The sequence below is a fragment of the Aethalodelphis obliquidens genome, unplaced genomic scaffold (genome assembly GCF_003676395.1).
Source record: "Aethalodelphis obliquidens isolate GAN/ISIS:26980383/991018 unplaced genomic scaffold, ASM367639v1 scaffold43, whole genome shotgun sequence".
Taxonomy (NCBI): Eukaryota; Metazoa; Chordata; class Mammalia; order Artiodactyla; family Delphinidae; genus Aethalodelphis; species Aethalodelphis obliquidens.
In genome coordinates, this window is record NW_020837987.1 from 15,598,999 (window position 1) to 15,623,458 (window position 24,460).

Below are 24,460 nucleotides of genomic sequence, written 5' to 3' on the forward strand. Positions count from 1 at the left end.
GACATGTTCATGCATAATAATTGCATTATCTTGCTTAATATTCTGAAAGCCATTGATGGTGGACATAAATATTACCCTCATTTTATATATGGGGAAAAGGGCTAATTCTATCAGAGTGCCTATTTTCTAACCACCTCATCAACCTTTTAATTTTGCCCAACCTAAGGGCGACTAAAAATATTATTTTATTTTATTAATTGTTTATTTACTGGTATTATTTTTTTCTGTTTTAGGTTGGTTATCTTTTTCTTAATCATATTGTGGATATTTATAACTATCAATTCAACTTCCATTCTCCCCATGTCTAAGCAACCACTAATTTACTTTCTGTCTCTATAGATTTACCTTTTCTGGACATAAGTTCAGTCATATAATATTTAGTCTCTGTAACTGGCTTCTTTCACTTAGCATAATGCTTTCAAGGTTCATCCATGTTGTAGCATGTTTCTGTACTTCATTCCTTTTTATATCTGAATAATATTCTGTTGTATGGATGCAGCACGTTTTATTTTTCCCTTCATCGGTTGATGGATATTTGAGTTGTTTCCACTTTTGGCTATTATAAATAATGCTGCTGTAAACATTTGTGTACAAGTTTCTGTGTGGACATGTGCTTTTATTTCTCTTGGATATAAACCTGGAGTGAAATTGCTGGATCATATGGTAAATATGTTTACTGTTCGGGGAACTGTAAGACTGTTTTCCAAAGTAGCTGCACAAAAGGAATACCAACTAAAGGAAAACTTTCTTCTACCCTAGGGTACTTCTCACAACAAAAGTTTGGTGGAGTTCATCCTACCAACTCCATTTTAAATGAGGTTTCTGTTTATTAATTTTCACGTGATGATAATGGAGTTTTCATTTGGGGGTACCGTCCTTGGTGTCCTGCAGGATGCTTCAAACACCTCTCCCTACAAACAGAAACAACCCTTTTCACACAAGCATTTCCTTTTTCCCATTCTTCCAATAGAGTTATATCTTAGTTATGGTTGGATCAGATTTAGTGTTTACATTATGATGACTATGTAAATACTACATATAGTTCAGCCACTAGTATACTATGATTACTTTTCCTTTCTTGTACAACTTTTTTTGTCCCTGGAGTTGTCTTATTTACTCCTTACATAATTTCTGGCCTTTTGGTTCTCAGAAAGCTCCGCGCTTGTTATTGGCTCCACTGCTGGCAGAAGGGAAGCGGGTTGTCACGTGTGAAAACCTCACCCCACCCCTGGATTCCCTCTTCCCATTGGCTCATGACTATTCTCTTCCCCTTCACTGGGCGGTAACCATGTTCCACCCCCAAATGTATGCTAGGTTTCTGCCAGTTGCTGTTTTTTTTTTTACTTTCTTTGACGGCGTTATGCTGTCCCCGTTACCGCGAGTGCTTCTCCAGACTCTTTTCTGTCCTCAAAGTCATCCTATCACCGTCCACACTGAGCCAGAAGCGTCCTCGGGGTATTTGCCTTTCGTCTTATATGTTTTCTCCTTTTCCTTTGGCTGTTTGTTGGTTTTTGTACGGAAACCTAACTTCTAAGATGGCTGTGCCCACTGTGTCGTTTCCCAATCTTCGTGCAAACTGGATTACTTTCCCCCCCCAGCCCGCTGAGGCGGACGTATCCTACCCCGTTTCCCTTGTGTGAGCTCGAGTTTCTGAAAATCCGTGCAGTTTGCGGCGCAGGGTTTAAGTGGGGGTACTTTGGATGGCTTTTATCCGTTCCGTGCCTTCCGTGGCTACTTGGACCAAAACTGCCACTTCGCTTTCTGTACGGCGAGTCCTGAAAGGTGGCGGCCCCGGGATCCGTGGCGAGATGGGCGCAGACATTATCTCCGTGCCTGCTCCGTACAAACGCTGCGTGGCCCTCGTCGGCCGCCGTAGTCCGGCGCGGAGGCTGGGCGAAGGCGCAACAGCAAAAGAATTCACGGAAGTGCGGATTCTAGGAGGTAGCGGCGGGATCAGGAGAAAATCGGGACCGTGTGTGGATCTCTGCGTGGAATAGGATGAGGGAAACGAGGTGTCCGTGGGCGTCTGGGTGGGGTGGAGCCGTGGGGTCCGTAGAGGGAGAGGAAGCAAGTGGGAGTCGGTGACTGGGGTATTTATGATTGGGGTGACGGAGTCAGTCCTGAAGGATTCTGGTGTTAGTGATTACAGGCCAGTCGAAATCTAGGATTGAAAGTCCGTAATCAGAGTTTTGTGTCTGTCTGCAGTGCTCTGTGATTGAGGACTGCGGTAGGGAATGATTTTTGTCAATGAAAGCGGTGTCTGGTTTGGAGTCGGGATTTAGTAGCGAGCTCAATGACAGGAGTGGGGGTCTCATGGTCAGCGAACCTGGGCATCTAGTCCAGGTTTCGGGATTATTCCGAGTGTATGTGACCAGTGGTTGCCGTGGGTGGTCCAGGTGTGTCAGTCGTTGAGAAGTTTGTGAGAGCTGAAGCTGGTCGGTGGGTGGGTGTTTTCAAACGTGACTTTCTCCTTCAGTTCCTCAAGTCCAAGGCCGCGTTTGCCAATCACCTTTGGCTTTCCACATCTTCTCTCGACCCCGTAGAAATGAAAGCGTTGTTGGAGATCGAGGATTAAGCACACGTAAAGTGGTAAGGTTTCTACTAAAGATGAGGATTTTGCCCTTCCTGCAAGTTTACTGCGTGTGTGCATACACACACTTGCAAATATTTCCTTTCAGAGTTTTTCTAGCACAAGTAAAATAACATCTCTATTACCCCAATTCTGTTCTCCAACGATAACGTTTGTTAAGTTTTCCATATAGTTCCTTTTAGTCTTCATTTTTCTATGCTTGATTTTCACAATTCCAATAAACTGCCGAAATTTTAGTATAATTTGCCTCATCATTTAATTTCCTATCATAAACATTACTAATAAATATATCATAAATTTTTTTCCTGTAAGTGTTGTTTTTTAAGAATTTCTACAGATACCAAGAGAAAAAACTGTTCCATTAATGACTGGAATCACTCAATATGTGCATTCATTTAGATAGAATTTAAATGCTTAAATATTCATTTATCACTTCTGAGAACAGGTTATGATTCTGCATTTACATAAGGGTGTGGTTCCCTGTCCCTCATCTCCACCATGATTTTTAATTTTTTTGCCATTGTGAATGGTGTCTTTCTACTTTCGATCTTTTTATTCACTTTTAATTTACTATGACACAGAAGAGTAATTACGTTGAAAAGATTTGTTTCTGCTCACCCTACTGATCTCATTATTACAAGCTTTCCCACCTCCCATGATTTTATTATGAAAAATTTCAAACATATAGCAAGGTTTAAAGAACTATACATTTGAGTTCCTGCCTGCTTGCCACGTGGATTTTATCATCATGATTTTATTGAGTTTCCTTTATCGTGTATGTATCCGTATATCACTCCTCTAATCATCATCAATCCACCTTTTTACATTTTTGAGGGTATGTTTTATTGTAAGTTGCAGATATTTATACATTTCCTGTAAATATTTTAGTAAGCATATAATTAGAGTTCTACTCATAGCTTTTTTCTAATAACAGCTTTTTTTTTATTCATACACCATACAATTCATCCACTTAAACATACAATTCAGTGGTTTTTTATTGTAATCACATTCCTTGAACTCGTTTTATATAATGCATGTTTTTATACTTTTACTAAATGTGTATATATCCACAAATAGTAATCTTTGTTGTATATGCTTTAATTTTTTCTCTTGGTTTTCCTTTGTTTGTTTCTTTCACATAATGACGATTAGTGAAGATGGTTCAATGACTTTAAACAGGTCCATGAGCACACATGGTTTCCAAGGAATAGCTGTCCAGGTCCTCACCTTTTATATGTTCTCTTTCCAAAAAATGGTCTGTGATAATTCCCCTGCTGCGGGAGCATCGTGTTGTGCTGGTTCTCCTTTCCCATCTCCCCTTTCATAGTCACCCCACTTCCACTTCACAGAAGGAAGAAATAGTACCCACACATTCACAATCTTCTATTTTATTGCTCCAGGGTGTAATAGCCTCTGGGACCCCAAATAAAGGAACAGATGGCTTTGAAATCAGGTGGGTGACAGTGGCAGTGACAACATCTGGGCCCAGAGGAAATTTACACTCAAAGTGAATTTATTTTTCAGCTCACAGGTCGTGGTTCCTGGAGCAAGATACATCACGTGATGTGAGAAGGTTTCACGACCTAGATATCATCATTTGTGGGGACATCACTGCCTGGAGACTAAGATTTCTAACCAGAAATTTAGGGCAGTTCAAGAAGAGGCTCAGGAGACATCCTAGCTTTGGCTGTTTCCCAATAACAGATGAAAATGATCAAGGACCAGGTGATTTTTAGTTTGTCTTATTCTTTCCTTCATTCTGTGATTGATTTCTGGGGGGACTTTAAAATGCAATTGAATTCAATAGAAATAACAAATTGGAAAACTAGAATTTGTGCAGAAATAAATTTAGATTTAAATTCAACATCAAGGCAAAGTAGCATCAGAAATATATTGTTTGTGGGACCTACACTAAATGACTAATGTTGGAATATCTTCTGTGATTGGAGTATCCAGTGGGTTACATGCACTGTCGACTCATGTCTAATAGCTCTGACGGTAATCACAGCCAGAGACTCCTGATGATGATGGGATAGGCATTGACTCTGAGGAGAAAGCTGACCAGTTCCTCAGAGGATGTCACTGTATATTTCATGGCACTCAGGTCTTGGGACTTTTCAAATGGTTCGTCCTAGAGGTGATATGGCAGACAGTGTCCTTAACTACAACCTTCTCATAAATGAAAAGCTGGTTCTCCAGAGACCCCTTTGGAAATAGACCAAGAAAACTCAGCGGGCACAGTGCTTCATGGGACCATAGCAAGGTGACCCATGGACCCAACCTTGTAGTGGTCAGGGTTAGCTTGGGAGTAAAACCTAGATGACATAAGAAAATGGAAGGGTTGCATGACTTTCCAAGGTCCCGTATGAACAGGTGATCGAACAGGTGTTTGAGTACAGATTTGGCAGGAGGGAGTTGAAAGTATCTGTGTCTGGTAAAGTTGTTGCGATCTCAGGGTTTGCTTTAGAACTTCCTGCTGTTAAACATAGAAAACAAACTTATGGTTACCAAAGAGGAAGGGGGCAAGGGGAGATAAACTAGGAATTTGGGATTAACAGATACACACTACTATATATAAAATACATGAACAATAAGGACCCACTCTGTAGCTATATTCAATATCTTATAATATAGGGAACTATATTCAATATATTATAATAACATATAATGGAAAAGAATCTGCAAAAGAATAGACATATTCAATATGTATATGTATAACTGAATCACTTTGCTGTACATCTGAGACATTGTAAATCAATGATACTTAAATTTAAAAAAAAAAGAACTTCCAGTTATTGAAGGTAGTCCACTTCCCCTCCCTGTGTTCAAAGCCAAGTCCTACTGCCTCATCTTTCATTACCTTTAAAAAATTTCATAATACAAATATGCGTGAATACACTTGTAAAACTCCAGTGATGACAAAGTACATCTAGTGAAAAAGTAAGAGTCCTCTTCATACGCTTCTTTCCTAATCCCCTGGTGTCGCTTAAAAAATGTGCAGGAGTGTGTACTTCCAGTCACTGAGCTGTGTGTACATCTGTGTCTGTATGGATGTTTGCGGGTGGATCTAACTCAGCTCTTAGGTCTTTGGGTAGTGCCTTACCATTACTGTATTTACTTTTTCATAAACTGAGCTGGGGAATGTGAGACCTCACTTTATCCTCTATATTTATTATTCTCTCTTTTATATTTTCCATCATTTTGAGTAATTTCTTCATATTTACCTTCCTGTTTATTATCTCTTCAATGTATCTGATATGTTGTGAACCTGACTAGAAATGTAAATGTAAATAATGTACCTATGTATATATGTACTTGTGTGTTTTTTGAAGGATGCTATTTATTTTCTTACTTTGAATAATGTTCTTTACTAGTCTCTCATTCTTTTAGTATGTTTTAGAAAGGTGTTTTTATTCTTCCTAACATATAAAACATACTTAATATGTTGTATCTTATTTTTTTTTTTTTTTTCTGCGGTATACGGGGCCTCTCACTGTTGTGGCCTCTCCCGTTGCGGAGCACAGGCTCCGGACGCGCAGGCTCAGCGGCTATGGCTCACGGGCCCAGCCGCTCCGCGGCATGTGGGATCTTCCCGGACCGGGGCACGAACCCGTGTCCCCTGCATCGGCAGGCGGACTCTCAACCACTGCACCACCAGGGAAGCCCCCCGTTGTATCTTTTAATTATAGCGTCTGGAGTTTCTTCATGGTTGATTCTGATAATGGTTATGAAGATTCCTGGTGAATGTAGGAATATGTTTTGTTTGTCCTGATGTCATTAGAATATACTTAATACCTGGCAAGTATGTACTTGCTACAAAAAAAAAATATATATATATATATATATATATATATATATATATATATATATACACACACAGAGCAAATGTTTTAAATATATATTGTATACACAGCAAATGTTTTAAATATATATTGTATATGTTTCTAGTTTAGCAAGAGGATTAATGACTACTTGTCACAGAAACTTCTGATTTGCTGAATGATGGTTGACTGTATAATTACAGAATATTTTGCAATACATAAGTTAGAACATGGATAGATTTTGCTTCTATGACAATGTAGTTTTAAAAAATCAGGGACATTCCCTGGTGGTCCAGTGGTTAAGACTTGGCACTTTCACTGCCAGGCACCTGGGTTCAACCCCTGATCAGGGAACTAAGATCCCCCAAGCCTCGCAGCACAGCCAAATTTTTTAAAAAATTAAAAAATAAAAATAAATAAAAATCAAAGCACCTCTGTATATAGATGTAGCCTAAATGGTGAAAAAGAGCAGAACAACTTCCTTCATTTGCCTTCCATTTCATTAACGAGAGAAACACTCATATTAAACAGGACCGTGTTGTTACAGGGATCGCTGACACTGGAGGATGTGGCCGTGGACTTCACGTGGGAGGAGTGGCAGCTCCTGGCCCCTGCTCAGAAGGACCTGTACCGGGACGTGATGCTGGAGAACTATAGCAACCTGCTGTCCGTTGGTGAGAACAGCTCCCCTTGGTCCCTCAGAGTCCCCAGTCAGTGGCCTCTCTTTCTTCAGCTTCTGAAAATTTTGCAGTGTCCATGGTGCCCTGAAGTGGTAGATGAGTCTTAGTTCCTTCTCTGGTCCCAGACTAGAGTATAACGTGCCCTCTCCTGAGAGATGAGCCTTTCCTTTGCTGAGCCACAAATTGCATAGTTTGTAAAATGTAACATTCTTCCATGTTGGCAGACCACAGCCCAATTCAAGAGTCTGTCTCTCTGTCGTTTCCCACGAACAGGGTATCAAGCCAGCAAGCCGGATGCTCTCTCCAGATTGGAACGAGGAGAACCGTGGCCAGTAGAAGATGAAATCCACAGTCGAATCTGTCCAGGTGAGTAAGAGAACCAGCATTGAGCGGCCAAGGGAGTCATATTCTAATCATTCAGAGATGTCACAGCTGTGTATGTCTGAGGACATGGAAGCATAGCCTCCACCGAAGAGCTCTTTTTCTTTTAGTGGTGTCGAGGAACATATCTCTTCTTGGATTTGATCCCTATTTATTTCACCTGGGTCTTGATTTTTTTTTTCCTCTAAGTTTCTTCTTAGAATTCTCAAATCTTCCTATCCTTCTTCCCCCAGCACTGTATCACTACCTGTTCCTTCTACTTGTCTTGCTATGAAATTCAACCTTCCACACCTCTCTCTAAAGAGAGATTTTTGTTTGTTTGTTTTGTTTTTTGTGGTACGCGGGCCTCTCACTGTTCTGGCCTCTTCCGTTGCGGAGCACAGGCTCCGGACGCGCAGGCTCAGCGGCCATGGCTCACGGGCCCAGCCGCTCCGTGGCATGTGGGATATTCCCGGACCGGGGCACGAACCCGTGTCCCCTGCATCGGCAGGCAGACTCTCAACCACTGCGCCACCAGGGAAGCCCCAAGAGAGATGTTTTGATTTCAGTGCTGTCTTCTGGCAATTGCACATTCTTGCCCCTTTGGATAATAATTGATTTCCATTCCTAACGTTCATGCCATCTTTGATTGGAGGTTAGGATTTCAACGTATAAATTGTGGGGGGAACATAAACGTTCAGTCTCTAGTACCTTCTGTTTCTTTCTTCATATATCCTGGCTGTGCTCGAGAAACCTCAGTCCTCCTCTTGTGTTTCTTCTTTGTTCTCACACCACTGCCACACTCACGGCACTTCTGACACCAGCAATTCTCTGTGACACCAGCTAAGTGTCTTACAGTTTAACTAAATTCTGACACTGTCTGCCTGGAGAAAGCATGAGATCCCACAGGTTAAGGGCTCCATCACACAAGACTTCCCTGACCTCCACTTCAGATGCCAAACACAAGTCCAAGTTGTTACCTGTGCTTCTGACCAACTGGCTGTAGACTGGAGCTTCCCAAGACTCCCTCCTCCTCAGGTTCAATTTATTTGCTAGAGTGGCACACAGAACTCAGAGAAACATTTTACTTACTAGATCACCAGTTTGTTATGAAAGTATTTAAGTCAGGAACAGCCAGGTGGAAGAGATGCACAGGGTACGGGGAAGGAGCGTGGAGCTTCCATGGCCTCTCTGGGTGTGATGCTCTCCCAACACCTCCTTCTGTTCAGCCACCTGTAGGCTCTCTGAACCCCGTAATTTTTAAAGGAGACCTTCTCGCCCTGGGCATTACTGATCATTAACTTCATTTCCAGCCCTTCCAGCAAATACAGCCATGTGTGTGGGGGCTACGTTGTGCTCTTGACAGCTAGGAATTTAGCTTAGGCCTCCTCATCTTACATCCTTTAGGAAAGGGAATGTCTCTGGTAAGATGCCTTAAAGCAGCTATATCAGCGATGTGGGTAGGTCCCTTGGGTGAATCGCATTCCATGAAGACAAAATAGCAAGGTCAGAAGCCTGAGGCAGGAGCATGTTTTAGGAATCTGGAGGAAGCCTGTATGAGTACAGTGGAGTGAGCGAGAGGGACAGTGGATGGAGAAAATACGGAGATGACGGCAGTAAGGCAGTAGGTGGAGTTTGGAGTAGACAGGTCATGTAGGACCTTTCAGGGCCACTTCAAGGACTTGATTTTTTTGTTTGTTTTTTAAAGATTTTTTTGATGTGGATCATTTTTAAAGTCGTTATTGAATTTGTTACAATATTGCTCCTGTTTTATGTTTTGGTTTTTTGGTCGTGAGGCATCTGTGATGTTAGCTCCCCGACCAGGGATTGAACCCCACGCCCTGCATTGGAAGGCGAAGTCTTAAAGCACTGGACTGCCAGGGAAGTCCATGATTTTTTTTTTAATTAATTAATTTTTTTGGCTGCACCGTGCAGCTTGCAAGATCTCAGTTCCCCAACCAAGGATTGAACCTGGGCCACAGCAGTGAGAGCCCCGAATCCTAACCAGCAGGCCACCAGGGAACTCCCAAGGACTTCATTTTTTAAAAACAATCAGATGAGAAAACAGTAGGGCATAATATAATTTATATTTTAAATGAACACTTTGTGGGACTTCCCTGGTGGTCCAGTGGTTAAGACTCCATACTTCCACTGCAGGGGGTGCAGGTTCGATCCTTGGTCGGGGAACTAAGATCCCACGTGCTGCGTGGTGCAGCCAAAAAAAAAAAAAAAATGATCACTTCGATATGAGAAAAGAATCTGAAAGAGAATATATATATATATATATACATATATATATATATGTATATATATATATATATATATATAACTGAATCACTTTACTGTACACCTGAAACTAACACAACATTGTAAATCAACTATACCCGCAATATAAAATAAAAAATTTAAAAAATAAAATGATCACTTTGACTACTTTGTAGAAGGGAAGTTGAAGCCTGAAATCCAGTCAGTGTAGCCCATTGCTGTAGTATAAGACAGAATGCTTGTCTTCAACCTGGGTAGAGGGGGTGAGGGTTAGTGAGCTTGGAAATATATTTATAAAGGAGAGAAGGCGTTTCCTATTGAAGTAGATAATGGGTTGAAAGAAAAATACAACTGAAGATTCTTGGCATGAGTCTGGGGAAGAGTGGAGTCGCCATTTATGAGATGAAGAAGGTGTATGGAGAAGGAGATGTGGGTTGAGAAATCAGGAGTTTTGTTTTGGACGTTGTAATTTAGACGTGTTTGTTCACATCACCTTGGATGCAAATGCTCTGTTGCATTTGGATCTACCCAAGGAATTCAGGGAGAGTTTAGGACTAGAGTTAGAAATGTGGACAGATTGAGATCTCCTATGGGATGAGTACAGATTAAGAAGAGACTTGGATTAAAAAAAAAAATTGTGGGCACTATACTCAATGTTTTGTAATAACCTATAAGGGAAAACAATCTGAAAAAGAATATATATATAAAAATAAGGAGGATTCATATAGATAAATATATTTACATAAGTAAATTTATATAAATATAACTAAATATGTAACTAAATATATTTATAGAAATGAACTTATATAAATATATAAATAAATATATTTATAGAAATTATATAAATATGTAAATAAATATATTTATAGAAATAAATTTCTATAAATATATTTATAGAAATAAATTTATATAAATATATTTATAGAAGTAAATTTATATAAATATATAAATAAATATATTTATAGAAATCCTATACTAAGGATTTATATATATATATATAAAAAACTGAATCCCTTTGCTGTACACCTGAAACTAGCACAATGTTGGAAATCAACTATACTTCAATAGAAAAATAATAAAAAATTAAAATTGAAAAATAAAAACAGATAGTAGAATTGAAAAAACTTGCTATATGTATACAAATATCAAATCATTATGTTGTACACCTGAAACTAATATAATGTCATATGTCAATTATACCTTGATTTGAAAAAAAAGACAGGAAGAAAGATTCTTTTGAGTAGAGATTACATACGTGCAAGGTAGAATTAAAAAAAAAAAAAAAAAGAAGAGCCTTGGACCACTAGCAGTCCGGAAGATGAGGATTTGTGAAATGCATGGTTTCCTAATACATGTACTAGGACCTCTTATTTTCAGAGTGTGTATTTTTGGTAGATTTGGGGTGGACGGCCTGGACTAGTCTATACATAATGTTGTAAGCAGGCCCTCTTGAACCGACTTGGTGAACCACAGCCTTAATGTGTGCTAGAGGAGATTAGTGAGAAATAAATCAGTACATTCTAGGAGTAAGATTTTAGTAACAAACAGAGGATAAATCTGCAGGTAATATGTGGAAGTTCCTCTTTTGAATGCAGCATCTTTGCTATAGTTCAGGGTTATGTGAACTAAATTGTCTAAATGAACAGTAAAGATGGGGACTACTTTAGAAATGTAGGGGAAACAGAGCTTACAGTGACATAGAATGATAGCGTGATATATAGGAGGCATATCTGGGATTTGAGTAAAGATGAGGAAGGGCAAGTAATGAAGGTGTGAATTTGGAAATGTGCAAGGCCTTGAGGAACTTGGTCAAAAGATTGGCCTGAAGCCACTTGAAGGCCAGTTTTAGAAGGTATTTGTAGAGGAATGAGTAGAGTGTGGACATGGATAAATGGAGTAAAAGTTGGTAATGTAACTTTTATTTCCAGGCTGTTCTGGACTTTGTTAGTATAGTTGACCCTTGAACAGCATGAGTTTGAACTGCATGGGTCCATTTATATGTGGATTTTTTTCAGTGACTACATACTGTAGTATTACACAATCCAAGGTTGGTTGAATCCTCAGATGCACAACCTTGGATACAGGGGGCCGACTATAAAGTTATACCTGGATTTTTGACCACATGGAGGGTCTGTACCCCTATCCCCCGCCTTGTTCAACCGTCACCTGTAATTGAGGTATAATGGTGTCATTGTGAATTTGATCTGTATTATCCTTGTATACGTAGTCTTTTGAACTGGGTGGCAGCAGTGTGAACTATAGTTAAGTACATCCAGTAGTTCTAAGACAAATGGCAGGCAAAACTGTCAAGAGTCTTGGTCCAGGATCAGAAGTGTGATCCTTTAGGACCCCTTAAATGGTAGAAACCAAGATGGGTATGCAGACTTTTGAAAGAAAATGCTATTAATGGCAGGATGTGGGTTTAGGGATCACTACAATGAAATGGGAACAATTTAAATGTTCCATATATACAAGTACAAAGGGTGAATGAAAAAGATGCCAGTTCCCTAGTATGATATTGTAATATAAGATATATATGTACTTGGTCTTTGGCCTGGTTTCTGGCATAGAGCTCCTAAAAGTCTTGTAGTTTCCTGAGTATAGGATCACTTATTTCCTTTATTAGTATTGGTATAGTCAATGTTTGGTGCTCCTCCATGGGCTTTTTAAAACCCAAAGTCTTAACGTTATAATAATTGTAAACTTGGTCACACGCCTTCATCTATTGATACTTTCAGTCTACACATTTTCCATCCTGTCCTCTATCCTTATATATATAACATTTATATACAAATGATTCCCACATTGTTATCTCCTTTCCCACATGGTTAAGACCTTTCTCAGGATCTTCATAGCCAATTGAATTCTTCGTGTCTGTTTTGGATATCCAAAACCCACCTGGAGGTTGATATGCTTTGAAATGCACACTTGATTTCCCCACATTGTGAACCTCAATAATAGTCCCCATCTCATTACAAACCACTACTCACCTATCCAGTGGCCTAGGTCACATAATTAGGAATAATACTTGATTCCTTGCATTTAAGGATTTATGCATGTATGAATGTGTCCCACAGCATTTGGAAAAAAATATCCCTTTGTCTTCTGTGGTCTAGTGCTCATAATAACTTGATTTTATTTTACTATCAGCATAATTTATAAGGTTACAATTACAAAGCAGCCAAATCTCTATTTGCTCATTTTGAATGCTCTAACCTCGTTTATGCCCTGTTTTTACCTTTTATTTTCTTTGTTTACATTATTGTATTTTACCCTTGTCCATGTGATAACAAACATATATTGGAGTTTCTTTTTTTTTTTTTTAGTTGAAGTATAGTTGATTTATACTGTTGTGTTAATTTCTGCTGTACAGCAAAGTGATTCAGATATATATACACACACACACACACACACACACACACACACACACACACACACACACGTTCTTTTTCATATTGTTTTCCATTATGGTTTATAGCAGCATATTGAATATACTTCCCTGTGCTATACAATAGGACCTTGTTGTTTATCCATCCTATATATAATAGCTTGCATCAGCTAATCCCAAACTCCCAGTCCATCCCTCCGCCACTCACCTCCCTTTTGGCAACCACAAGTCTGTTCTCTATGTCTGTGAGTCTGTTTCTGTTTCATAGATAAGTTCATTTGTGTCATATTTTAGATTCCACATGTAAGTTATATCATATGGTATTTGTCTGTCTCTTTCTGACTTACTTCACTTAGTATGATAATCTCTGGGTCCATCCACGTTGCTGCAAATAGCATTATTTCATTCTTTTTTATGGCTGAGTAGTATTCCATTGTATACATGTACCACATCTTGTTTATTCATTCATCTGTCAATGGACATTTAGGTTGTTTCCATGTCTTGGCTATTCTGAGCAGTGCTGCTATGAACACAGGGTGCATATATCTTTTTGAATTATAGTTTTGTCTGGATATATGCCTGGGAGTGGGATTGCTGGATCATATGGCAACTCTATTTTAAGGAGCCTCCATACTGTTTTCCAGGGTGGCTGCACCAATTTACATTCCCACCAATGGTGTAGGAGCGTTCCCTTTTCTACTTGGAGTTTCTTTAGATATATTTTTTTAATGCTTTTCTATTTTTTAAAATTAATTAATTTTATTTATTTATTTCTGGCTGCACTGGGTCTTTGTTTCTTCACACGGGCTTTCTCTAGTTGTGATGAGCAGGGGATACTGTTCGTTGGGGTGCGCGGGCTTCTCCTTGCAGTGGCTTCTCTTGTTGCGAAGCATGGGCTCTAGAGCGCAGGCTCAGTAGTTGTGGCACATGGGTTCAGTAGTTGTGGCTCACAGGCTCTAGAGCACAGGCTCAGTAGTTGTGGCTCGCGGGCTCTAGCGTGCAGGATCAGTAGTTGTGGCACATGGGCTTAGTTGCTCCGCGGCATGTGGGATCTTCCTGAACCAGTGCTCGAACCTGTGTCCCCTGCATTGGCAGGCAGATTCTTAACCACTGCGCCACCAGGGAAGCCTTGGAGTTTCTTTAAACTGAAGTCATAGTGTTGTCCATAAAGGGCCAGCCTACACAAAGGCGTTTGTTAAGTAGTTTCACTCTGTACCAAGCTATGGGAAGATTCATTCTTCTCTTCTTTCCTAGAAATGAGGAAAGATGACTGTCTTCTGCAGGAGGACTTGCAAAATCAAAGATGTCCAAAAAGAATGGAACAATGTCACGAACATAATGCACTTGGAAACATTGTTCATCAGAGCAAAAGTAACTTTCCTTTAAGGCAAAATCATGATATGTTGGACTTTCATGGGAAAACACTGAAATCAAATTTAAGTTTAGTCAACCAGAACAGAAGCTATGGAGTAAAGAACCCTCTTGGAGATGGGGAATCCTTCCTCCATGCAAAGCATGAGCAATTTCATAGTGAAATGAAATTTACTGAATGTGGAAGTTCTATGAACACAAATTCACAGTTCATTAAGCATCTAGGAACTCAGAAGATAAATAAACCCCACTTATGCACTGAATGTGGGAAAGCTTTCATTAAGAAGTCCCGCCTCATCGATCATCAGAGAGTGCACACAGGAGAAAAACCTCATGGATGCAGTATATGTGGGAAAGCCTTCTCCAGAAAGTCCAGGCTCACTGAACACCAGAAAACCCATATAGGAGAGAAACGGTATACATGCACTGAATGTGACAAAGCCTTCCCCAAGAAATCACGGCTGCTTATTCATCAGAAAACTCATACAGGAGAAAAACCCTACGTATGTGAGGAATGTGGAAAAGGCTTCATCAAGAAGTCTCGGCTCATTAATCATCAGAGAGTTCATACAGGAGAGAAACCTCATGGGTGCAGTCTATGCGACAAAGCATTCTCCAGGAAGTCCCGGCTCATCGAACATCAGAGAACTCATACGGGAGAAAAACCATATGAATGCACTGAATGTGACAAAGCCTTCCGCTGGAAATCACAGCTTAATGCACACCAGAAAACTCATACAGGAGAGAAATCATATATATGCAGTGATTGTGGAAAAGGCTTCATTCAGAAGGGCAATCTCATTGTACATCAGCGAACTCACACTGGAGAGAAACCCTATATGTGCAATGAATGTGGAAAAGGCTTCATCCAGAAGGGCAATCTCCTCATACATCAACGAACTCACACTGGAGAGAAACCCTATGTATGCACTGAATGTGGGAAAGGCTTCAGCCAGAAAACATGCCTCATCTCACATCAGAGATTTCACACTGGAAAGACTCCCTTTGTATGTACCGAATGTGGAAAATCGTGTTCACACAAGTCTGGCCTCATTAACCATCAGAGAATTCACACAGGAGAGAAACCCTACGCATGCAGTGACTGTGGGAAAGCCTTCAGGGATAAGTCGTGCCTCAATAGACATCGGAGAACTCATACAGGAGAGAGACCCTATGGATGCACTGACTGTGGGAAAGCCTTCTCCCACTTGTCATGCCTCGTGTACCACAAAGGGATGTTGCATGCAAGAGAGAAACGTGGAGATTCAGTCAAGTTGGAAAATTCTTTCTCAGAAAGTCCCAGCTCATCACGTTCGAGTGATATTGTACAGGGGAAAAACCCTGTTAATGTGGTGAGCGTGCACACACCTTCTGTGGCAGCTGAGACTCCATTCCACAGTGATGGGTTCCTAGCAGATAGGAATGTAGTAGCCCTTGTGGGACAGCCAGGTGCCACAGGTGCAGTGTCAACAGATAATAGCATTTGCACAGAAGAAAAACCTAATGAATGCAGTGAGTGTGGTAGCACCTTCAGTGATCAATTATGTCATATTTTACATCACAGAAAACACACAGAAATAAACTGTGATACAGTGAAGGTGGAAAACCCTTGAATAAAACCTTCTAGATCATCCTGTGGCTGGCGAGTGTATACTGAGACAAACAGTATAAACACAGAGACTGGGAAAGCCTTTTGTGGAAAGATAGACCCTATCAGGGCTTCATAAGTCACATACTGTCAGTGAGGACATAGTTGGTAGAAATGTAATGACCATGGAAAAATCCTTCCTCAGAAATAAGACTTCAGTTGGTATCAGAGAGTTTACACAGGAGAGAAATTGTTGGACCTCTGAAGGCAGTAACTGTGGCAGGGTTGTCAGTGGTACATTCTGCCTCATTGATTGGCAGGGGAAATCATATAGAAATAAAACTCTGAACACACCAACTATGGAATGTCTTTGGCAAAATATCAGAAAATTCATGAAGCAAATAAGCCCTGTGAAAGTGAATCTTTTAGAGATTTCTGTCACAATCCTAACATAATCATATATAAGATTATATACATAGTGTACATTTTAGGACAGTATACCTTGAATCAAATGCCTAATTGATACGTCAGTAATGCTTTAAATCAAAGGAGGGTGTCTGTGTTGCACATAATTGATTAAAGTTATAATGCAGTTCACCCCCCTCGTTTGGGGGACATGGGTCTTCTTTTCCCACCCAGGATCATTATATGGTTAACTCTTGGATTTCTTCAGTTCTAAATTTATTCAGTTTGTTATTTCAGTCTACCAAAAGTCCTTCAGAAGGAAACTGAATACATTTAATCTGATAATGTAACATAGCATGTTTGGATATGCTTAACTTTATAAATCTCACCTGGAGGAACAAAGCTCAAAATTCATGAATAACCTATTAGCCAAGCTCTTGCCCTAGAAGATAGTTCCCATCCTGTACACACACCACTCAGAAAAACTTTAACAACTGTTTCCTTGACCTGGTCCTGTCCTAGGACCTATAGATGATGTCAGTGATGAACTTAACAGAATGTCCTTGCCGCCTTTGAGCTGGAAATTTTTTTAAAGCTAGGTTTCATGTCTATAGCAATTTTACCCTCTGGCAAAGATAATCAAAGGATGTGTACACCTACATTTGTTGAAAAGGACATATAGTATAAGGAACAAAGTATCCTGATAATTTCCTGTTTAAGGGACATATCAGAGGGGGAAAGGGAAAGGATTTACTTAATTTTACATAGAAAAAGGTATGGATACTTTTTTAAAATTTTCACATCCACCTAGATTATAAATTCCTTGACAGTATATAGATAATTGTATATTCCCCAGCACATAGCAAAATAGGAAATGAATTATACGTAGATTTGAAAAATGAATGAAGGTGAATGAATGACCTCATGGACTAACCAATCAAATTTATTTTTGTCACTGAAGGAAAGGAGCTACTGGCAAGCAATTCTCAGGCTCAGTATTTTCCAAGAAACATTTGTTTCTTGAATAGAGGCTCCTGTCAGACTATAAAAAGGGCAGATCAAAGAAGGACTAGGATCCATAGAATAAGCCCAACTAATGGAAGAAAATAACGTCACTAAAAATGGAGGACTGGGGAGTTCCCTGGCAGTCCCAGTGTTTAGGAATTGGCAGTTTCAACTGTGGTGGCCCAGGTTTGAGCCCTGGTCAGGGAACTAAGTCCCACAAGCCATGCGGCATGGCCAAAAAATAAAATTAATTAAAATGGAGGTTGGTACGTGAGACAGGTGATGGTGAGATCCCTTTGACTGTTTTGGAGAACAACCTTACATTTGTCCACAGGCTTATCACCTTTTAGGGTTGCCGCCATTTCAAAGATCTAAGCTCCTCCGTAGCTCAACGAATTGAGACGTGATTTAGCCTCATCAATCATTCTCTCCTGGGACTGGGGCCCTTGTCCTCTATTTCTATTCCTAGGGTTCTTTCCCTTGATCCAATAATGATGTATACAGCTTAAAAACAGTCCTGCTTACAAGGAAGAAAAAAAAAAAAGTGGAAATTTGCCATGGAGTGGCTGTTCCATAATTGAATTTCCAAACTCTGGGTGTGTGAGTAACTCATTACAACAAATATATTTCTGAGCATTGGCACTGTTGTAGACACAGGATATGCTGGTGAACAAAACATGCAAAGTAGTGGCCTTTTCACAGGATGGATTCAGGACAGATGCTCCTCAGTAAAGCATCAGAAATGGATTCTTCTTCAACTCGGAGTGCAGCTCCCTTCCACTTCTTGTGAATTGCACGTCCTATCATGGCAGTCACGGCGTCTTTCCCAGTGAAATCGTCCGTCTGGGTTCCCGAATGGGCTGCCCAAGCCTGCCCTGAGGACCAGATGCTGAACTCACCTTTCAGAGGTTGGCATTCCAGGTAAATGAAAACGTTAATGGGATAGGGAATTCCTGGTCGCCCTCTTTAAGAAAGCCATACCAGCGTCTATCCTCTACTCCTCTACCCCTCACATTCATAAAAACTATAGCTAACAGTTATTAAGTGTGCTGTTTGCCAAACAGTCACCGTATCATTTATTTAGCACTCTCCAATGCTCCATCTTTGTGTATTTTAGGCAAACATTTGTATACGTTTGAAGGCTAATTCCTTTCTCCTTAGTACCACCTACTGTACGCAGTTGTACGTGTCTGTCAAATGAGAGTTCCAACATCAGGGTTTGGAGTCTTAGTGGGTTGCTCTACCTTGTGTGTCTCAGTGATGGAGAACTGGGGTCGGTGGTGGTTGTGTTAGTTGGCTGGGGCTGTCATAATAAAGTACCACAGACATTTTTTTTCCCACAGTTCTGGAGGCTGGAAGTCTGAGATCACAGTGTCAGCAGGGTTGATTTCTTCCAAGGTCTCTCCTCGGCTTGTAGATGGCCATCTTCTCCCCATGTCTTCACATTATACCAGTTATATTGGATTAGGACCCACTGTAATAACTTCACTTAAACTTAATTACCTCTTTGAAGACCTTATCTTCAAATACAGTCACATTCTGAAGTACTGGAGGTTATGACTTTAACATATGGATTTGGGGGGAACACAGTTAAGCCCGTAACAGTGGTATTTGTCAGTGAATGCCATTCAAGTTTATATTGGGCTAACTGATGGATCTGTCTCATCGTCAGTAAATGGTAGTGTCTTTTCCAGGTTTGACAGTTAACAAAGGGTCATATGGTCAGTATCTGGGGAGGCCCATGTGTGTCTGTGTTGAGAAGCTGGAGATTTGGAGGCCCAGGATCCCTGGGCCACTGGGACAGACAATGAATGTTACTTTATCTTCAGTCCTTCAAGTGAATCCCTCTTTAGGGAAATACATATATACATACACAGACACTATACACACAAACACATGTATTTTCTGTAAAAGTAGTTGCTCCCTTGGGGACAAAGATAAGAAATAGCCACTAGAGGCAAGAGGAGAGATTCCGTTTATGGAAAGTGCTTTAGGCTGAAAAATGAAGTAGAAGCTCTTCAGCTGTTCCTTCCTCAGTGGAGGATCATGGATGCTCGTTGGAAGAGTTGACTTTTGAAGGAATATACCCTGGATGCCTCTAAGAAGCTCCATTCACTCATTTCTGCCCCTGAGTAGCACTGCATTTGGGCTGTGCACATTTTCCTTTAATGGTGTTGCAAAGAGTCAGATATGAAGGTCCTGGGGCCTCAACCTCAAGTCCTGATATTTGAGATACAGGATGGGAGGTGAGGGGCCCTGTGAGCTTGGAGGATGCAGGAAAGTCACAGAAGCTCATCATCAGAGAATAATTTGTGGCCATGTTTGGTGGAAGATTAGATCAAGATGATCCAGGAAGTTGGTGACTTACCCCAGAAATCTTTCACCCAGGCTCCAGGGTTTGGGCTGTAGAAAGCTGTGGAAGTGCTAGCCTCAGATCTGCTGCTCTTGGGGCAATCATGGAGCCTGAGGTTTGTGTGTTTCTATCTTTAAAAAAATTTTTTAAATTGAGATATATTTGATGAACAGTATTATGTAAGTTTCAAATGTGCAGCATAGTGATTCACAATTTTTAAAGGTCAACTCCATTTATTGTTATTATAAAATATCGGCTCTATTCCCTGTGTTATACAATATATCCTTGTAGCTTATTTATTTTATACGTAGTAGTTTGTACCTCTTAATCTCCTACCCCTATCTTGCCCCTCCCCACTTCCCTCTCCCCACTGGTAACCACTAGTTTAGTCTCTGTATCTGTGAATCTGCTGCTTTTTTGTTATATTCGCTAGTTTTATTTCTTAGATTCCCCATATAAGTGATATACAGTATTTGTCTTTCTCTGACTTATTTCACTTAGCATAACACCCTCAAAGTCCATCCATGTTTTTGCAAATGGCAAAATTTCATTCTTTTTTATGGCTGAGTAGTATTCTATCATATATATATATACACACCAGATCTTCTTTATCCATTCATCTGTTGATGGACACTTAGTTTCCTTCCATATCTTGGCTATTATAAATAATGCTGCTGTGAACATAGGGGTACATGTATCCTTTTGAATTAGTGAGTTCATTTTTTAGATGTATACCCAGGAATGAAATTGCTGTGTCATATGGTAGTTCTATTATTAGTTTCTTTTTTTTTTAATTGAAGTATAGTTGATTTACAATGTTGTGTTAGTTTCAGATGTACAGCAAAGTGATTCAGTTCCGTATAGGAACTTTTCCATTATAGGTTATTACAAGATATTGAATATAGTTCCCTGTGCTATACAGTACATCCTTGTTGTGTTTCTGTTTTATATGTAGTAGTGTGTATCTGTTAATCCCAAACTCCTAATTTATTCCTTCCTCTCTCCCTGCTGTTTTTAGTTTTTTGAGAAATCTCCATACTGTTTTCCACAGTGGATGAACCAATTTGTTTGTGTTTCTATCTTTGTGGAAGAAAGTGGTTTCATGTACCACAGTGTTTTAAGGGATGATTTCAGAAGTTCAGGTTTTGTGTCTGTGACTACGTGGCCATCCTCCAAGGGAGCTCTGGGTAGTAAACTCCTTTAAGGAAGTAACAAGGAGAGGTAAGTTTTATTCTGAGGGTATCTGGTAAGGGAATACAACCATTGTTAAGGTCATGTGCTTGGAGAAAGGCAGACCTGGGTGCAGATTGTAGTTCTAACACATAGAGTATGTTCCTGAGCGAGATATTTAATCCCAAAGCCTTAATGAGAAATATATATATTTGGTCACTGCCTCTGGTTCCTGACACAGAGGTCATGAAACCCTTGTAATTTCCTGAGTGATGGGGGTGATAGGAGCATCTGACACTGAGCTGTTAAATCCCTTGAAATTTCCTGGGTGATAAGAGTGTCTTTTGTTCTAATAAAGTGACCCTGGGTAGGCTCCTGAATGGGGCTGGTCACAAGAAAGGCCAAATCATGATTAGAAGCGTGGAACTCTCCACCCCATCCCTTATACTATGGAGAAGGGAACGGGACTAGAGATTGAGTTAATAATCAATTATTCATTTAAATGAGATATATATATATATATATGTACATATATATGTAGTCATTTATCTTTAAAATGTATCCATGAGTCAAGTGGGTCATTTTTTTAAAAGTAAAGGCAGTATATTTTTAATAATATATTTAATTATATATATATATATATATATATATATATATATATATATATGTTTATCAAACGAGAACGTTCCCTTTTGTTTGGGGGTTCCCCAAGACGCCCCTCAGGTTTGATAATTTGCTAGAAGAACTCACAGAACTCAGAAATCTTGTTATCCTCCAGGTTACATTTATTATAGAAAGGATAGAGACTAAAATCAGCAAGGGAAAAAGGAAAAGCCACACCCACAATGTGATTTAAGGTGGAGGCTGTGGATCCCATGGTGTCAGTGGACCTCTGCAGGGACTGGAGACTGAAGTCAAGCACGTGGGTGTCCTACCAGGCTGATGTGACCGAGCCCCAGTTAAGCCTCTGGACATCGGGGCTCAGGGAGCTCCCCTGGTTGGTGGTACTCCCTGCCTGCTGTCACACATTTATGCTAAGAAAGTAATGCTCACTACTATATATAAAATAAATAACCCAACAAGGGCCTATGGTAAAGCACAGGGAACTATACTCAATATTTTATAATAACCTATAAGGGAAAAGAATCTGAAAAAGAATATATATATAAATATATGTATATGAATGTATAACTGAATCACTTTGCTGTACACCTGAAACTATGACAACATTGTAAATAAACTATATTTCAATTAAAAAATCAGTAAAGGGGAAAAAAAAAGTCACACTGCCCATGACTCCATTGTGGGAGGGCAGCTGGAAGTTCCATGTTTGCAATTTCCCTGGGCTCTGCCCTTCAGCCTCTTCCCTTGGCTGATGTTAATCTGTATCCTTTAACTGTAATGAACCCTCACTTTCGGCAGAACAGCTTTCAGTGAGTTCTGAACCCCTCTTGCAAATTATTGTGGTCTTATGGAATATTGTCCCTAACTGCAGTAGCTCTGTGCTGCCTTTTGGGTAATTTCTAGCTCACTAATTATCCCTTCAAGGCCTATACATAAGCTTTTAACTCGTGTGGACACATGCCACAGGCGTATGTTTCTTTACTTTTTTTCTCAAATCTGACCAATTTTCTCTTTATAGTTTCCTGTTCTTTTTTTTTTTCCCAAGGATTTTGACTTTATTATTGGGACTTCCCTGGCGGTCCAGTGGTTAAGACTTCGCCTTCCAATGCAGGGGTACAAGTTCAATCCCTGGTCAGGGAGCTAAGATCCCACATGCCTAGGGGCCGAAAAACCAAAACATAAAAGAACAGAAGCAATATTATAACAAGTTCAAGGAAGACTTTAAAAATGGTTCACATAAAAAAAAAAGGATTTTAACTTTATTATTAACTGTTGTATCTCTGGGCCAAGAATAGTGCTTGGCACACAGTGGATGCTCCATAAATACTTTTGAATGAATATGCAGTCAATATTTCTATGGGGTTTAGAGGTTTCTTATTTAATTCTTAATTTTCAAGGGAAGGATCATTTTAATCTCTATTTTATAAATGAAGAAAATGAGGTTTAAAAGCATTCATGTGTGTAGGGTTTAAGGCCCCCTATAGTTTCCTGTTCTGTAGACTTTTTTTTTTTTTTTTTTTGGCTGTGCTGTGCAACTTGCAGGATCTTAGTTCCCCAACCAAGGATAGAACCTGGGCCCTCTGCAGTGAGAACGCAGCGTTCTAACCACTGGACCGCCAGGGAATTCCCTAAAATATTTTATTCTTTATAACATTTATTAAACATGTCATCTCTTGTAATTCTGGCATCTCTTGTCTCTACATGGTGAATTCTGATCCACCAAGTCAGGGAAGGCCCTTGATGAATGTAATAATATGTTTTACTAATCTTGATATCACCCATATGTATATAGTGTTTGGCAAATAAGTACATATATGTAGAGTTATGTATATATAGTTCTTGGTTAGCAAGAGGATATAATGGCTACGCATTATACAAATTTCTCATTTGTTGAATAAATAGAATTATGAATGTATAATTGCAGAATATCCCAATAGTGTTTTCCTTCTACTACAAGGTGTTTTTTTAAAAAACTACTTGTATTAATGCAGCCTATTTGGTGAAAATAACAGAATAACTTCCTTTACATGCCTTCTTCCTTACATCAATAGAAGGGAAACACTTTATATTAAACGGGACCGTGTTGTGACAGGAATCCCCGACATATGACGACATGGCTATGAAGTTCACGTGGGAGGAGTGGCAGCTCCTGGACCCCAATCAGAAGGACCTGTACCCAGATGTGATGCTGGAGAACCATAGCAACCTGGTGTCTTGTGGGTGAGGACGTGTCCCCTGTGTCCCTCAGAGAATCTTCAGTCAGTGGCCATTTTTCTCAGCTGCTTAATGCTTCAGTGTCTACAATGCTCTCAAGGAGTAGATTCTCAGATCCTTCTCTGCTCCAGACAAGTGTATAATGTTCCCTCTCCTGAGAGAAAAGCCTCTCCTTTGCAGATGTGAAAACTTCCCTCAAAGGTAGCTTTCTCCCATCTTGACATCCAGCCCAATTTGATGTGTCTAAGTCTTCTGTCATTTCCCGTGGACAGGCTGTCAAGCCTGCAGACCAGATGCATCCTCCAAGTTGGAACGAGGGGAAGAACTGTGGCCAATAGAAGATGAAAACCGCAGTTGAACCTGTTCAGGTGTGTAGTTGATAACCAACAAGGTGGGTGGCCGGGGAAGTCATATTCTAGTCAGTAAGAGAAAGTCCCATGGCTGTGAGAGTGTTTGAGGATGTCTAAACAACTGCACCTTGTATCTATCTTCCCATATGAGAGCTTTTTCTTCACAGGTGTTTAAAGGGAAATAGACCCCCATTTCTTCCTCTGAGATCTGATCCCAGTGGTCCCTGTTTATTTTACATACATCTTGATTTTCTTTGTTGTTTACCTACTTTTCTT

At 39.9% G+C, this 24,460-nt stretch overlaps 1 protein-coding gene across 1 annotated transcript; it reads left to right on the top strand.

The window, feature by feature from the left end:
• Positions 1 to 1,470: 1,470 nt before the first annotated feature.
• Positions 1,471 to 16,106, top strand: LOC113605689 (zinc finger protein 613-like). Its single transcript, XM_027079212.1, is given in 7 exon segments — positions 1,471 to 2,012; positions 2,477 to 2,589; positions 4,115 to 4,315; positions 6,959 to 7,085; positions 7,365 to 7,457; positions 14,359 to 15,952; positions 15,954 to 16,106. Coding segments are annotated over 5 exon segments (1,938 nt in total). The 5' UTR covers positions 1,471 to 2,012; positions 2,477 to 2,589; positions 4,115 to 4,294; the 3' UTR covers positions 16,057 to 16,106.
• The last annotated feature ends 8,354 nt before the right edge of the window (positions 16,107 to 24,460 follow it).